The sequence below is a fragment of the Cryptomeria japonica genome, chromosome 6 (assembly GCF_030272615.1).
Source record: "Cryptomeria japonica chromosome 6, Sugi_1.0, whole genome shotgun sequence".
Lineage (NCBI taxonomy): Eukaryota > Viridiplantae > Streptophyta > Pinopsida > Cupressales > Cupressaceae > Cryptomeria > Cryptomeria japonica.
Window position 1 is genome coordinate 679,891,296 of NC_081410.1, and position 17,994 is coordinate 679,909,289.

Sequence of the window (17,994 nt, forward strand, 5' to 3'; positions counted from 1 at the left end):
GTCCAATTCTATAGTTACTTCTAAATACTCATCCATCTGTTTGAATAGACACTTCAGGTTGGGTAAGTAAAACCTTCTTGGTATATAAGCATCTCTGACGTTTTATTAAGATGATTGCATGCTGAATGAGCATAAATCTAAATCAGAACTCCTTTAAAATAAATCTGATGATTTCCATATACAAGATAATAGAGCAGAAATGGCTTTAAACTGGCCAAGCTGAAGGGCTAGATTATTCAAATATGTTGGTGTGCTTAATATATTTCCATAATTTCAAAAAAAAATTAAAAAATCAATAAATATCCACCTCCAGATGTGAGGATAGTGGTTATAATTGCATATTGATTTTCGTTTATTTATTTTGCTGTGCCAAATTTATCATTTTTGTTATTTGGGAGTCCAAAACGTTCAAGGAAATCATGCCACATACCGTCTAACTCAGCTAGATACTTTTGACATATTAAAAAGTTGTATATTTCAAGAACTTTTTCACATAATGAAGCCTAATTTTACAAAACAAAAGAACAGAATGTTTTTCTACATAAAGGGAAACAATATTATCTCCTGAATAGCTCATAAGATAAATGTTATAAGCTGAATGAATGGATTTATAGTTTACAAGGTAAAAGCTTAAATATTGAACATCTTTGGATCTAGAAATTTGATGTGTCTCACATGCCACTTGAATCCCTTCCAAATATTACCCTCTTTGTCCAATCAAAGACTACCAATACTCTTGTACGCCAACTGACTTGCTTGCTGGGTTACAAAATAAGTAAACACGTGAGCAGATGAAAAACAGATTTCTAATACAAAAATACACTCAAAAAGAAGAGTGGCAGGAAAGTGAAGTTTTTGAAAAAGATATGTAAACATGCCTGGCATAAACAGAGTACCAAAGCCATTGACTGCTATGGCCAATCGAAACCCAGTCCCCGGGTAATTGTGCAGCTGTCTGTTCACCACCCAAGGGAGCAAATTGCCCCAAGTGCTTGTACCTGTTCAGTGTCATTATTATTAGCTTACTGTGCTTAAGTAGGCACAATTTTCCACAGCCCATAAATCTGGTTATACAGTGTGTTTTTTGGATGTAAAAATACACAATTGAATCCAAAAGCACTCTGCATAACTGAATTAGTGCACTTTGTTGTGCTCTGGCAAAAACAGAGAGACTGAAATGGAACAATCTTGGGTTTTCTATTAAAGCTGAATGAAGAAAATGACATCCTCTAAGAAATTGTGTACACTCTAAACTTATAGCTAGACTGAGACACGTCTGGAATGCTGGATAAGAAATGACTGAAGTTTACATCAGAAACTCAGGTGAAATGATTTGCTCCAACCCAAATTGTTCTGCACAAATGTCTAGAAAGAAATGTTACACCCAATTTTTTGATAACAAGATAAAGGATAATATTTACGTATGAAAGTAATTTATACAAAAAGCCATAATCCTTAACCAAATATAAAAAGGATTATAAGATGAGGAGACAATATATAACTATACATTACTGTGACAAAATTTTGGCATAAACTCATCTTTTCATGAAAGCATTAAAAGAAGCAGTATATATGATCCATAAAGTGGCTCAGTTTAAATGGACCACACAGGGTCAATACTGCTGAGTCGCCTGTATGAGTGATAGAAACATTGTGGTGATGCAAATGTTAAATCTTGGCTGCATATAGCTTGCAGCAGGTGCTATAGTTCTTATGGTTGGCTGCAAGATGACCTGTAGCAGTGTTGCTGCAAGATGACCTACAACAGTGTTGCAGATGTTCTATTTGGCCACGTTCTGAATGGCTACAAGTTAACATGCAATAGTGCTGAGAGTGTTCCAAGTGACTTAGGAGCCTACCAGGCATCAGATCAGATCAAATGCAGTAGAGTGAAGCACCTTTTTCTATTGGATACATATATTGCAAGTGGCCGATTGGCTAAGGCAGTTAATGTTGAGAGCCATGGAATGGACAGTGAATGTGACACTTGGCAAGTTGGTATTGTGGATGTGATGGGGATCATTTAAAGCATCATTAATATAAAGTCACTTTGATATCCTTATACCTCCATATGTTGGCTCCCACTTTGGGCTTTAATAAATGATTTTTATATCATTAAATGAATATATGCATTGAATGCCATCAATTATAAAGTCGCTTTTAATAATAAATTTTTCAAGTCATTACTTTAATATTAATAATAATAAATAAATCATAAACTCCAATTAAAGCCAATATAAAAACAATTAATTAATTCTGCCAACACCCTAGGGGTAACCATAGTTCTTGCTGACCATCCAGATGGCTTACCATAAATAGTAAGGTCCAACCCAACGTCCATGTGACTTACTAAATATAGTGAGTGTAAATAGAGCCTGAATGACCCATGGAAGGCAAATCTCAAATATCTCAATGCATTGGAAAGGAGAACACAAGAAAACGACACCCAAACTGTCAGCTGAAGAACCCTGAATGGCCTCCAAATCAAATCATTAGCCTACAGAAACCAGTTAGATATGCTAATCCCTAATAAACACTGATGCTAAGGAAGACGCAAAAATGGGGACGTTACAAATCAACCAAAGTGTTGGATGTTACACATGGAGCATTGCACATATAAATCGAATTGCTGGAATATGTAATAGACCATCTTTATGAAGTCGATTATCTCTTGACAAATCGCTTCTTTATTATTCTCCATTTCTGCCTTATCGTATTATCAAACTGCTTCACATTCTCTAATCCATTGTCTTCATGCACAGTCACGAAACCATTCATTTATCATTTGTTACTCATTTATGTCTTCAATACATTGATCACTTCCTAATGAAGTCATCTGATATAGTCTTTGCTTGGGTATGATATTCATAATTTCATAGTGAAAAGCACACAGAAAATACTGGGAGGGGAGTGGGGTTGAATCAGTATTTTAAACTTTTAAATGCACAAAACCAGATAAAACATAGAGAGAGAGAGAGAGCAAAGATCAAGATGCAAACATTGGATTTCATGTGGAGAACCCGAAACGATAGCCTTCATTAACAAATGGGCACCAACCCAAATTACAAAAGTGAGCACTAACTCATTGAGAGCACCAACTCTCCTCAAAGTACCAACTTCATGAGATGCAAGAAATACGCAACACTCCCATTCATTACACCAACCAGTCTAAAATGAACAACCATGCAAAACCTTCACTAAGAAATAAGCATCCAACCACTTTCAATCTGTAGTAAAATATCATCTATGTTGTTCCCCACGCCTTTTTTATAATGTTCCTTATTCTTCAGCAACCCTATGATGAAATGAGTTCTCAGTAACAACACCCATACAATACTCAGCAAATTTCAGTCTTGTTGGCAGTGGCATGAACTGAAGCAAACCAATTTTTAACCTGTCTTCATCAAAGACAATTCCCAAAACTACCTTAGTCCTCAAAGCATAAATCACTTCGCAGAAACATTTTAGCCAGAAGATAAAAAGAAAGGACCACGCCAAGGTCAAAATGTGACTCATGACTGATACATCCCACCACTAACAAACAACACCAATAATAATCTCCACATCTGAACACGATATGACACTTATAAGGAAATAAGTATTCACTCCAACTTCTGCTCTATGGACTCCAACACAAACATTACACCTAAAGAAACAACACCAAAAAATCAATGCAAATAAATAGTTCTTTTAATAAAACCAATAATTGATGTGATTTCCATTAGACTTTTGTCGAGGGAAAAAGGCCACAATACACCATGTTTCAATAATGATTCCTCACCACCCATGAATAGTCATCGCTACTAAAAGTCTAAAGCCACCACTGATAATCAACACATAGGAGTTGAAACCAAGATGTCTACTACGAACAAAAACTCATAGCTCACATATTCTCAAAAAGAAATTCGTTCAGTAGGAAAGGCATTTTTAATTAAAAACTGTCCATGCGTTTCAATCCAATATTTGTATTGGTCTATTAGAAACATGTCTGCTTGTTTGCTAAGAATATAATCAATGAATCACATTCTTAGCTATTCAAAGGCAGTTGGACTCTCATGGATAACCACCACTACACAGTACAGTCCAAACTTTAAGATTATTAGATTCTATATAAATATCACATCAACATCTGAAACCATGAAAGAATATTGAATTATAACCAATTGTTTTATTGAATATTCAACTAGTGATGTGTCACTCAGAAGTAGACAAGCTGGTAGGTGAAGTGGACAAGCAACTAGCTCAAGCTAACACCTGTTGACGTGTATTTTGTACACAATCATACACAGAATAAAATACCAATAGGCATCTTATCCTCTCTTGAGAAAATAGTCTCTAACTGCTGAAGATCTGCAAAAAGGATCAGTTAGATGGACTCCAAGGTTCTTTTAGTGGGGTCTCCACGTGTGGACAAGCTTTTAGTGGTATGATGTGATTTGCTGTTTCCTTCAAGGCTTCTTACGGATTCAATGGTTCGAAGATTTCGCTAATCTAAAAAGAACTTTCAAAAAAATGGAAAAAGGACAGGGTTTAAGTAAATCTAATCTAGCCTAACCCTAGGAACGACTTAGCATGAATGAGATTTGGCAAGACTCAACCAATTTCAATTTTGCCATAAGATAACAACTCAACTGAAATTAGTGCGATCTTCTAAGGTAATAATGGTATTCAATGCATCAAAGACCAAGGACACTACTACGAAGGTACATATCCTAGATGCGAAAATGCTTGAAGGTTAAGGACTCAAAGTGTTTTCCAGTCGACCACGCAAGGCGTTCCTACAATCAGCAAGAAGCTAGTGGTTTGGATTGCGAATCCTACCAAATATCAAATCTCACACTTAGTCTTTCTAATTAACAAACTACTTTGATTGAGCGTGATTCGAGTACATCCAACAACCATGAAGATAACTCAAGAAACTTGCAACAAAACACCATAACTTCAATATTTTATTGATTTCCAAGTCATCATATACAACAATTGCTTGAATTTCTCTCTTCAAGACTCAATCTTGCTACAAAATAAAAATTGCTTACAATTCTAATCTCTCTATTTCACTCTTAACTCTATTCTCTATTAACTGACCTCAAATAAAATGAAAAATGGGGGTATAAATAGCATCCCCAATTACAATGAAAGGTCCAGATTGAAAGTAAATCAACGGACAAGATCATGACACCTAAACCCTAATTAGGGTTTGTTACAAATGACCTCCTTTTTACTGAACAATATTAAATACATAGCCAAATATTAAATTTGGCACAAAAATCTAGGAGGTATCAACCAATGAAAAATAAGATGTCATGTCATCTGTAACAACCTTTCATCTAGAATCTTATTCCCTTTCCAATTTTCCTTCTTAGCATATGCAATGAATTTTGTCACGATTCCTTCGATTTCTGTGATTGGAATCTCGGGAAGATTCTTGATACTCTCTTCTAAGTGGATAACCTGATCAAATGCATCTAGAAGAGCTATGTCCCAAGTAGGTTCAAGTTCCTTTGTTCTATCAATCAGGAGCATGGTGGCATACATTTGATCATACTGCTCATCTGTAACATCTGCGTCCTTGCGAAAGATGATCTTGATTCTATCCTCAAATTCTTGTAAATCCACATCTGTCTCGACCTCGATCCCTCTGCCAAGAATGGTACGAAGTACCTCAAATACTCTGTCCTGGATCGGATTGATCACCTCCTCAACTTGACCACATCTAACACTGATGTCCTCAAAGAGAACACTCTTTATATGGAGTAAGGTTGACCACTGAAACAAACTGTGAGAATCACCTTCTAAGATCCTCTCTTGTGCTAAAATTCTCCTAGATGTATGTCTTACAACTTTCAAGACAGGGATGACAACGTCCTTGGTATGGGCAAATGCAGCTACTGTTGCCATCAATCTGTGGATTATCTCAAGAACTTGGATAGCCTGGTGGGTGATCTTCGACATCCTTGTAATAAACTCAATAGCCACCGTGTGAGATCTATCCATCCAATTACATGTACGCTGGACCATATTCCTGAATCTTTCTGCTTCATTGATTGATTGAAGGGGCAATGCCTGCAATGGTGATCTAACTGGATCCTGACGTCCCAAAGGTTCATTGATGTGACTGAAATATGTCCTCCATGCACCGACCTCTTTCTCAAGCTTTCTATTCTTTTCTACTTCTTCTCTAAACTTATCCTTCAATGCCTCAAATGTGTCGGTGGCATCATCTAAAGTCTGCTCTGCTGTGGATGGTCCTAACTCAATAGTCTGAATATGATAGTCCTCTGCTAGGATCTCACCCTCATATTTATCTGCCGCCGGTGTAGCTATCTGCAGTTTTCTAGATCCAGTCTCATCTCGAATCATCTTGGACATCTTTGTAGCCTTCTTTTTCTCTGTTGTCATATGTGAACGTCCCACGAGGCTCTCTAAATCAATTACACTGTCTTCATCCTCAATTACGATCACCTTAGTCAATCTTTCCTTCAACCAATCTGGGATATTTGATCTTGTCTCTTGAACTTGAATTTCTTTGTGTACTACTTCTTCTTGTCTGGGAGGAGATGTTACTTCGTTATCATTATCTAAATCATAGTCTTGGAGGGATCCATCGGATGAAACATGCTGTGCCTGTTCTTCCTCCTGTCTATCATTCTGTACCATCGATTCCATGGATTCTTCCACTCGAACTGTTCTATCCTCTGGTCTGGAAGAAGTACCTCGTGTTTGATCTTTGCCGGCACTTTGCTTTCTCTTGGAAGGCTCTTTCTTTTCTGATCTTTCTTTTCTCTTCGAACCTCTTGAATGGAGATTGCCCTCACTGGCACATCGAAGGTTACCTTCACCTGAATTCCTAGGATTAGGATTGCCTTCACTAACACTGGCTCCACCTTCGGCTGGCTTCTCTTCCAAAGTAAAAGACATAGCTATGCCCTGTTCTCTCAACTTCTGATGTTGAACGTCTACCCATCTGCGAGTACAAGACAAGACTGGTGCCATCAAATCATCTAAATCCACGGCCTCGGGCTCATTCCAATTCAAACTTATTGTTTTGCTTTCTCTATCATATGAAGATTGGATGTGCCTGCCGTTGTCCTGAGCTTGGTCGGCCACTCTGTAAATCTTACATTTCCTGATGAAATCCAAAGGCAATCTAGAATGTATCTTGCGTTTCACTTCAAGATCATCTAGGAGATTCATCATAAAATCTTCAATCTGGTACTCATGTCTAAATCTTCTACCGACTGTCTCCTCTAAATGTCCATGAGGGTCAAAACTATTCCTCCAAGCAAAAGATGAAAAAGGATACAAGGCTAACTCCCTCTCTGCGTCATCCATGGCTGAGACATTGGGACATACCTCAACTGAATTACCCAAAATAATAGGTACCTGAACTCCATTCTGATGTCTGTGTCTGAATGCCTTCACATATGCTGCCAATTGCCTTGTTACTTCAAGTAACACAATTCTATCTATAGGGTACCTCGGCAACATGTATGGAGGTAAAGGACATCCATACACTCTAATGTAAGTGAACTTGGGAAACTGAATGAACCAAGCACCGTACCTCTTGATTAACTCCTGGGCATCCTGAGATAATCTGTTGTGAATCCCTCCTTGCAACATCCTGGTGATGTTCATCGTGAAAGTATCATTGATTAACTTGTAGTTCTTCCCTGGTGGATGATGCAAGTAGGTATAGGATTCACAAACTCTGACCTCGCCGGGTCCTCTTCCAATCACTCCTCTGTGAGGTAGTCCTGCGTACTCAACGCTCCTGATTAAGGCATAGATGACGTATGAACTCATGTGGAAGGACTTAGTAGCCCTGAGTCTTTTCAACTGTACGTCTAAGCAATGGCTAATTATCCTAGCCCAATGTATTGTACCCTTTCCTTGAACAATCACCTGGATGAAATAAAACATCCATTTCTCAAAATAGAAGGCATGAGGTGCTCCTGTAACTCTGTTGAGCATGGTGATCAAATCTCTGTACTCCTCTTGGAAATCGATCCTGTGTGGTGTGTTCGGTACTTTGCTCAGACGGGGACGACTCTTAAGTAGCCAGTTCTTGTTGATTATGCTTAGACAAGCATCTGGATCATCATCGTACACTGATCTGGCTCCTTCAATGCTCTTGTATATCATGTCCCTGTGCTCTGGAAGATGGAAGGCTTCACTTATGGCCTCCTCTGAAAGGTACGCCAAAGTGTTTCCCTCATTGGACACAATTGTCCTGGACTGTGGATTGTAATGACGGGCACACTCGATCATCAACTCGTGGCACTGAATGGCTGGAGGAAAACCGGCCGCCTTGATGATGCCACTCTCTATTATTCTCCGGGCGACAGGTGATGGCTTGCCGATGTAAGGGACCTCTCGGAACTTCTTCGTGCTAAAGTTCCCCAAGTTGGTATCTCCAATGTTGCTCCACTTGGACACGATCTTGGTCTCCACTTCTTCAGTCTTCTGATCTTCTTTCATGAGAGCCGAGCGACTGGTGGATGCTCCCGCCTTTGGGGTCGCCATACCTACACAACATTTCATTATAAGAAATAGATTTTTGCAATAAATAACATAGATAAGAGAGATAGATTTTAGGAAACCTCATGATAAGTCCCTAGAGTTATCATTTCCTAAAATACAACGATTGAGCTAAGAGATTTAAAATTCAAAATTTGAAATATGACGATGAATGAATAAAACAATAATAATTAAATCGCCATACCTCGATATAGAGCTAACTCTAGAATGCAAAAACAAAATTTGCCTAGGCAAAATTGAGGTATAAAATAATCTTCAATATGATCTCCTCAAATTTGACTTCGCCACCTCTGGATAGAATGTGATCTTCAATTATCGCCTTGGACGCGGTCTCAAATGGATCTTCAAATTCGCACTAACAAATCTCCAAGTCTTTAGCAAATTCGCCTTGGGCGTGGTCTTCGAATTCGCACCACCTTTGATCTTCAATGCAATTCGCACCTCTTCAAACACACTTCGCCCGCCTCACACCACCTTTGGAATGTCTAAGCGCGCCACCCTTGGTCTTCAATTGAAGTCGCACCACCTTTGGAATGTCTTCGCCACCTTGGATAAATGAAACTCGCACTATATTCGCCTCTTGTCAATTCGCATGAAGGAAGGTAAAATAATGGTGTAGAAAATGATAATTCCACCCCCCCTTATATAGCGCTTGCATCCTTTACCCCTTAGGCCGACTTAATAAAAATAAAACCATTTTTTAAATGATTTGCAATGACATAACAAGGCCGACCTCCATATATGAGCGCTCAAATCGATTTTTTTATTAATTAAATAATTAACTATTAATGCCTTGCGTTTTTAAATTGCAAATTTCGATTTTTAAATAAGGCAAAAATAATTAATAAATGTTAACGCCATATTAAATGCCAATAAAAAATGGATTTTCAATTTTTTAAATTAATTTAGCATTTAAAGCAAATTCGAATTGTTTTAATTTGGCGCCAAAAAATATGAAAATAAAAGGGACGTACCTCATCGCTCTGGTCCCTTGAAGAGGGACAGGAGCGATCCATGATTTTGGTCTAGATTCTTGCGTTTTCAACGTTCAACTCCTTCATTTCCATGTCCCAAATCGATCATCTGGTGGTCCTTCGAACTTGAATTTCTTTCTTGTGCGAGCAAGTGCATCTTATGACCATTATCGCCCTGGTCCCTTGGAGAGGGACAGGAGCGATCTCCATGTTTTCGCTTGAAATTCTTCATTTTGGTACGATCCTTTCCTTGTATTATCTTCCAGATGCCATTTAGAACCTTGTGCGTCTTTGTCTTAACGTGATTTTCAAAAATATCATGTGTTTTGTCTAACATCGCCCTTGTCCCTTGGAGAGGGACAGGAGCGATCTCCATGTCTTCATGTTCATCTTGCATTTTTGACCTTCGAAATATCATTGCTCGTGTCCTTTGCGCTTATTTCCATTGGCTTTCATTATGTGTTTGGATGCATTAAAGGGACCATCGCCCTTGTCCCTTGGAGAGGGACAGGAGCGATCCATTATTTCTCCTTGATCTTGGCGACTTTTAAACTTCGATCTCCTTTGCAATGTCCTTCAAACGTTGTCCTTCGCACTTCCTAACCTCGCTTCGCCTTGATCTTTGAAGGAACGTGAGTGTTTTGATAGTATCGCCTTGGTCCTTGTCCAAAGGACAGGAGCGATGGGAGACTTTTACCTCGATTAGCAATGTTTGGACGTTTAAAACTCTTGCAAATTATCTTCAAACGATGTCCTGGAGCATATGTAACCTTGTGTATCTTTGTCTTTACGTAAATCTTGCATGGATTAATCTAATATATCAATATCGCTCTGGTCCCTTCCTGAGGGACAGGAGCGAAGTTCATCATAATATGCTTGTTCTTGTTTGTACCAACTTGCAATCAACTTCATTGCGTGGAATGATGTCCTTTCGACCCTCTTGGTAACTTAAAACTTGTTTGCCTTTTGAAATTTACGCCATTATGTAGATATCGCTCTGGTCCCTTGGAGAGGGACAGGAGCGATCTAGGTCTTTAGAGTGCAAATCCTTCCATGTGACGACCCTTTGCAACGTTGCGCTTGATGGAAATGCCTTGAAATGTCCTCGCCACCCTTCGTCCTGACTTGGATCGGTCTTGAACCTTGGAGGGACGACCTTGAACTTTGGAGGGACGCATCATCACCATTGTATCGCCCTGGTCCCTTGGAGAGGGACAGGAGCGATCCTTCCCTTGTGGCTTTCATCTCACTTTGCCATGCTCTAAGTTTATATTCAACGGATTCGTCCTTCTTTACTCTATCCGTCCATGCCTTAACATCATTTGTAACTTTGCAAGAAAGGTAATTATATTAAAAATCGCTCTGGTCCCTTCCTGAGGGACAAGAGCGAACTAGGCATCTAACAGTGGTATGGACGTCCCAAAAATCTTCAATTTATATTCAATGCGCTCATCTCATGTTCTCCTTTGTTTTTGAACGTAAACTTGCCTTGACCCTTGTCTGGATTTTGCAAAATGAAGGAAATCGCTCTGGTCCCTGGAAGAGGGACGAGAGCTACAAGGTACCTCGCCCTGGTCCCTTGGAGAGGGACAGGAGCGATTTAGTCAATATAGGTCATTTTCCTTCGTTTTTTGCATCTCAAATTATATTTATTTGGCAAAGTATCTTCCTTCGGACGTCCTCAAATCATTAAGTTTTCAAAATCTTGCAAGGACAAAGCGAAATTTGAATTGTAGCTCCGGTCCTTCACTGAGGGACAGGAGCGATTTTCTTCCTGGAGACATTTCTGTGCTCATAAAAATCTTCAATTTATATTCAAATGAAAGATCTTGTCGTTCTCTATCACTTCAAACGTAAAATTTGTCTGGACTCTGCAAGGATGATGAGATATTTGAAATTGAGCTCCCGTCCTTTACTGAGGGACAGGAGCGATTTTGCTCCTACAGGCCAAAATAACAAGATTTTTCACATTTTAACACTTCACGAGGCGAAAACAAATCAATTCCAATGCCCAGGATCAAAATTCAAAAAAGTCAAAATTTGGTCAAAATATTCAATCAGACAAAAATTCATATCGACGGTCAACACTAAGACAAATTTAAGCCCTGCATGAACATTCCAATTGAAAAATTAGACCATTTTGGCGAAATCATTGCATTCAAAATTTGCATTCTAGAAAAGGAAATCAAAAAGCTCCCAAAAGTGACTGGATTTTGGCTTGAAAAGGCAAAATTTAAAACCCTAAGGCTTGGCCCTAAATCCAGACAACTAACGGACTAGCAAAACCCTAAAAACGAAAGCGAAAACAAGCGAAAAACAAGCAAAAAGAGGGGGTCCCCATTTGCGATGGGGCGATGTGTGAAATGGTCACAACAACACCCAAGTAGCTCAAACACACAACCAAGTAGCTCAACTAGACAACTAGGAGCTCAACCAATCAAGCAAGCAAGTAGCTCAAACAAGCAATTGCTAGACAACCTTGATCATCATTCTTTGACATCATGACAAAATATCCAACAATCTCCCCTTTTGCTACTGATGGCAACTCCATCTTCAACCAACCTAAAACAAAGCTTTCAAAAAATACTGCTCCCCTTAACTTATGAGTCCCCCTTTGACATCAATGACTAATATCAATCTGCATAACTGAAATGTAGCTAAAAGAATATGATGAAAACTATCCCTGAGTTTAAAACATTAATTCAATGATGGAGTGAAATCACTCCCAACTTCTGCCTCAAGAATTCAAAAGTTTCATTTGGTAGAGGCTTAGTAAAGAAATCTGCAATCTGCTCTATACTATACACATATTCCAACTTAACTTGTTGATTACTAACTTGTTCTCTCAGAAAATGATACTTAATAGGAATATGTTTAGTCCTAGAGTGCATAACTAGATTTTTAGAAATATTAATAGCACTCATGTTGTCGCAAAAGATAGATATAGGATGATCATACTCTACCTTAATATCGTTCTCAGTCTGCTTCATCCATAAAACTTGTGTACAACACGACATTGTTTCAACATACTCCGCTTCAGCTATAGACAAAGAAGTAGAAGCTTTCTTTTTACTTAACCATGAAACAAGACAGCCACCTAGAAACAATGCACCTTGACTTGTGCTCTTTCTATCATCAACTAAGCCACCCCAATTTGCATCTGTATAAACTGTGAGAGTAAAATAATTACCTTTGAGATACCATAACCCATAATCCATAGTACCCTTAAGATACTTCAAGATTCTTTTCATTGCATGAACATGAGTATCCTTAGGAGTAGCCTGAAATCTAGCAATATAACCAACTTGCATAATGCCAGGTCTAGTAGCTGAAACCTACAATAAACTTCCTATCATAGACTTGTACAATGTTTACTTAGCATTTGGAGACACATCATCTTTACTTAACTTACATCCTATTACCATTGGAGTGCTCACAAGATTGCAATCCTCCATTCTAAATCTTTCCAACAACTCTATTATATACTTTGTTTAAGAAATGAAAATAGCTTTAAATGATTGATGAATTTGCAAACCAAGGAAGAAAGACAATTCACCCAACATGGACATTTCAAACTCCATCTACATATTAGTGGCAAAAGCTTGACACATCTCTTCGCAATCACTACCAAAAATCAGATCATCAACAAAAACTACAACAATCAACATATGATTACCTTCTTCCTTAACATACAAATTGTTATCCGCTATCCCTCTTCTAAATCCCTATTGCTGCAAACAACTATCAAGTCTAGCATACCAAGCAAATGGGACTTGTTTAAGACCGTAAAGAACCTTTTTTAACTTGCATACATAGTTCTGATTTTCTGATAAAACAAACCCATATGGCTGCTCTAGATAAGCTTCTTCATTAAAATTACCATTCAAAAAACAGATTTAACATCCATTTGAAGAACTTTAAAACTGTGAGATTATGCTTGAAGCAACCAAGATCAAAGAGACCATAAGATAGCACAATGACAAGAGAGATAAAATATGACAAGAATAAACTGTATTCCTATCAAGATACAAAAGAGATCAACTAGATCATTATTATTATTTCATACAATGTAGATGAGCCTGCTTAAAAAGGCAAGGCTAAGAGACAAGAGAGAACACAATGATGGCATATGGCTCAATGAGATGCAAGGGTAGGTAGGGGTAGATAGGAGAAATAGTAAAATATTTCACATGAGGTGGATCACCAACCGAAGGTGGAATTATCACTCCACAATAAGTGGATATGATAAAGTAACAACAAGATCACACCATAAAAAGTGGAAATTCTCCTACATACACACTCCCAATTTATGTACATCTTCCTAAGTGTCTCATATGCAAACTAATATGTTATGCATGTACCTAAGTAAACTTAAGTAAAGTGTAATTATATCCAAGATGAATAAATAATTACACCAACACCCCCCCCTTAAGTGCAACTTAGGGGAATGCACTTAAGTCTACAATGCAACTAAGCAATGCAAGATGGGTCCCGGCTACTAGGCCATGTTAGGTACCCATATACAAATGCAAATGCAATCTCCCATAAAGCGGGGAAAGAGAGAAAAATCCTCCCCCAAAAAAGAGAGATGAAAACTATACAAAGAACTCTCATAGAAGTATGTGAAGGACCAAACCCCATGTGAGGAAAAAGTGTTGATTCTATTGTAGCTATGGTCGGAATCCACAGGCCGACATTGATATCACAAAGGTTGTGATTATATTTATATTATTATTATGAGATAATATAATTATATTATAATTATAATGTATAATTATTATATTATATGATAATACAATAATTATTATATTATATTAAAATAATGTAATAATTGGTGCCACTTGGAAGAGTGGTGACTCTTGGTGTATAAACACCTCTCGCATATATAATGAGATATGTGATCTAATTAAAAAATATATATATAACAATGGAATACAATTGCAGATGGAACATATAGTGCTCAAGGGAGACAATTGTAAAGTGTCTATGGCTGGGAGGGCAAATCAGTGCCCATGGTTAAATGAGCACATAAAAACAACATGGTATCGGAGCGGGCTCCCTACCAGCCTATACGGATTCACGAATAAAGGGAAGTAAAAATTCACAAAGCAGAAGGAAAAAATTTCCTCTTGAAGCGATTGATCAACTTTGTGAAGTCTTTGAGAGAGATGAAGTTGTAGAAGAGAAAGCCGTAACCCACATTCAAGGGTAAGCAGAAACCCATAAGAACAAATCACAGATCAACATTTTTGAAAACGTACAAGGCAAACCTGCAGTTCGTATCCAAGGAAGCATAGAGGTTGAGGATCGTATAGCCTACCAACAACATTGTGGGATGCAAGCAACTCGTTGATAATCTGAAACAATCAGTTCCAGAAATCATATATAAGTGGCACGATAACTGTGATAAATCCGACTATCTTCAGAGTCAAATTAATCTCTACACGGGGTTTGCGTTGCTTGGTTTCTAATCGGTGGGTCGAATGTACTTTCGAAGACATTCCTGCCAATTATTGTCATGTAATGGTGGAGATCAGGGAATTCCATTGCGTAGTATTCGTACCCATTAATATTAAGTATAGGCATCTTGGTTGCATTATCACAGTCAAGCTGAAGAGCAGGGTCACTACAACCGCTGTTCTTTCTTCTGAAGGGATATTCGAAGAAATAATTCCCACATTGGAAGGGTTCTTTTGGTTCTGTATAAGCTCATGACGAAGAAGCAAGGCACAATATGAATACTGTGAAGACGAGAAAGAGGAAGCGAGGGGGTGTTGGCCCTTCTTCCATTTCCATTTCCAAAAGTGATAAAGATGAACATAGTGAGCAAGAAGAGCATTAATTCAATTAGTCTCACCTGGAGAAGAAGCAAAGAAATGACATGAAGACCATCCATTATATAATTGCAGAGAGATCATGAGCTATTCGCACCTTAGTATGGATCATAAGCTTAGTTTGCTAGTGTCAGGACATCATTGCATATCGATATCAATGGTGACTTACTCATAAGCAACCTTGATAATCACTGTCAAAAGAACGGATCAATTAAGGCCAGTATGAGATATGATCAGCAACAAATCGAATAGAGAAGAGTTAGTATTAGATACGAAGGGGTCTACTAATCAAATGGTTACTTAAAGAACTTGAAGCATGAAGATCATCGATCTCTATCGAGGAATAAAGGATGAACGCAGTTGTGAAGTAATTGGTGAGCTGATGTTTGTAATGGGCAGCTGTGAATGGCACAGGAATTGTAGCAGTTTTCCGGTGACCGAAAAAGTGAGCGTCTTCAATGCCAGAACAAATCTGTGGAGTTGCGTAGAGGGCATGAAAGATGCGCAGGCATATTTTGCATGTGCAATAGTGTTAACGGGAAGGTTTATGTTGCAGATGGAGAGAGCTCTGTTGATGTGGGTGCCCAGAATTCTGATTACACAATGTAATTGTCAAAAATCAAGTGAAATTTATGATCCATTGACGAACAAGTGGGAGGGTGTGAGGGAGATGATTCATGCCATGCATTTCGTTAGCGGGCATGTGGAGGACGACAAATTGTTGGTTCGTGGTTTCGTTTGTGAAGGGGATTTGCAATTCTGTGAAGTGACTAATATTTGCCATCAACGATTATTGGACATGATCATAATTGATCGAATAAACATCAATTAGCATCGATGATAGTTTGACCGATCGAAATACCATTAACGGATGTCAACTATTGATTGCAATATCAATTAAGGAAAGAAGACTATCTTTCCTCGAGAGAAGCATGATATTAACTAAGCATTTATTATATTAATCAAGGAAAGAAAGATTTTTAAAGCTAGAGAAATAAAGAATCATAAGTTTCTCATCTTGATAAGCAACTGGTGAATTAATGTCAAGAGACAAGAATAATCTATATTCATTTCCACTAATTTTAGCTGCAACACAAATTCACCACAAAATTGTTTTGATCTACAACAAGGATTAGATATCCATATATGCCAAAGTAAATTATAGGTGGCTGTAGTCTTTATTGGAGATTGCAGTGCCTGGATCATGGTGATTCTTGGGTTGCACTTTGCTTCTGCAGGTCCAGTCATTGTTAAGAGGAGGAGATTTGACTAGGAGGTGCATTAGTCTCTTATCTAAACATGTGAGATATGTGTCCACCTACTATCATTGCTTTGTTCCAGCACATATCCTCTATGACTTGCACCTGCATTATTCCTGGCGTATTTGCATCGTTGCATCGTGAATTTTTGCGGATTGAGAGGTGTGGACCTGCGTATCTAGCACTTGGATACTTGTTCGATGCATTGAAGCTTGTAGTCACGAGACTGAGTTGGTGGCACATAATTGGAGACGGTTCTTCGAAGAAGAGGAATTAACATTCAAAGGGAGTCTGACAAACCTACAGAAGCAACCTTGGACGAGAAGGTCAGGAGGTTGAGGTTAGTACTTCAAGCTTCAGAGGGAGTAGCTAGAGCATCTGCTTTATTTGATTTCCAAAGATCATGATCATATTGATTTAGAGGGAGTAGACCATGCCGAGATGGTTTCTCTGGTGATCAGGAAATTGTAGCAGTTAGAGGAATCTATGATTCATGAGATAGAGTTCCATGTGATATCCCTGGATGGATGGATACTTGGTGGGCTTGGGATTCACCAAGGGTGATGCAAACCTTCGAGACAAGCTTGGAGATATGGAAAAATGAAGCTCTAATTGAGAGGGAGGCTCAACATTAGTGATCTTCTGTGATTTGGTAATATATGTCTCTTTGAGAGAGACTTGAGGTGAAAGTCCTTACCTCCACCCTCTGATATGGTTCATGGTGGATGGCATGTGTGTGACTCCATGACTTCATTGGTTCAGTGCTTGTTGAGCCCCTATGAACATTATTGAGAGGTGACAATCTCACAATGATGAACACTTGTACTTTTGATCATTATTGTAAGGTGACGATCTTGCGATATTGATTGATCATACCATTATGATGGATATCATGGGACGTGATATCTATGGATATGTCATAATGGTTTATATCTCTAGTAGTAATATCTATGGATATGCCATAATGGTGGATATCATGAGACGTGATATCCATGGATAAGCCATAATGGTGGATATTACATAAAGAGATTCATGATGGATTTCATGTGACGTGAAATCCGTGGACATGCCATGTAGTAATATCTTGAGATATGCCATAATGGTGGATATCATGTGAAGTGATATCTGTGGATAAGCCATAATGGTTGATATCACGTGAGGTGATATCTATGGATAAATCATAATGGTGGATATTGGATATCACATGAGGTGATATCTATGGATATGCCATAATGGTTGATATCACGTGAGGTGATATATTTCCTTTCCACATATGGATGTAGCCATTGTGGTCAATCATTACAAAGAGGCAATGTGACTAGTTGATATCAAAAAGGATTCCTCCCTAGCTAAGAGGGAGTGTTGATTCTATTGTAGCTGTGGTCGGAA

General features: G+C 38.3%; 1 protein-coding gene across 1 annotated transcript in view; it reads right to left on the reverse strand.

The window, feature by feature from the left end:
• Positions 1–245: 245 nt before the first annotated feature.
• The window catches only part of LOC131069249 (external alternative NAD(P)H-ubiquinone oxidoreductase B1, mitochondrial), a 163,277-nt gene continuing 145,528 nt past the window's right edge, over positions 246–17,994 (reverse strand). The window contains exons 9-10 of the mRNA XM_058004614.2: positions 879–998; positions 246–759 (exon numbers count right to left, since the gene is read on the reverse strand). Of these exons, the coding sequence (XP_057860597.2) occupies positions 672–759; positions 879–998 (208 nt within the window). The 3' untranslated portion in view covers positions 246–671. The remainder of the gene's footprint in view (positions 760–878; positions 999–17,994) is intronic.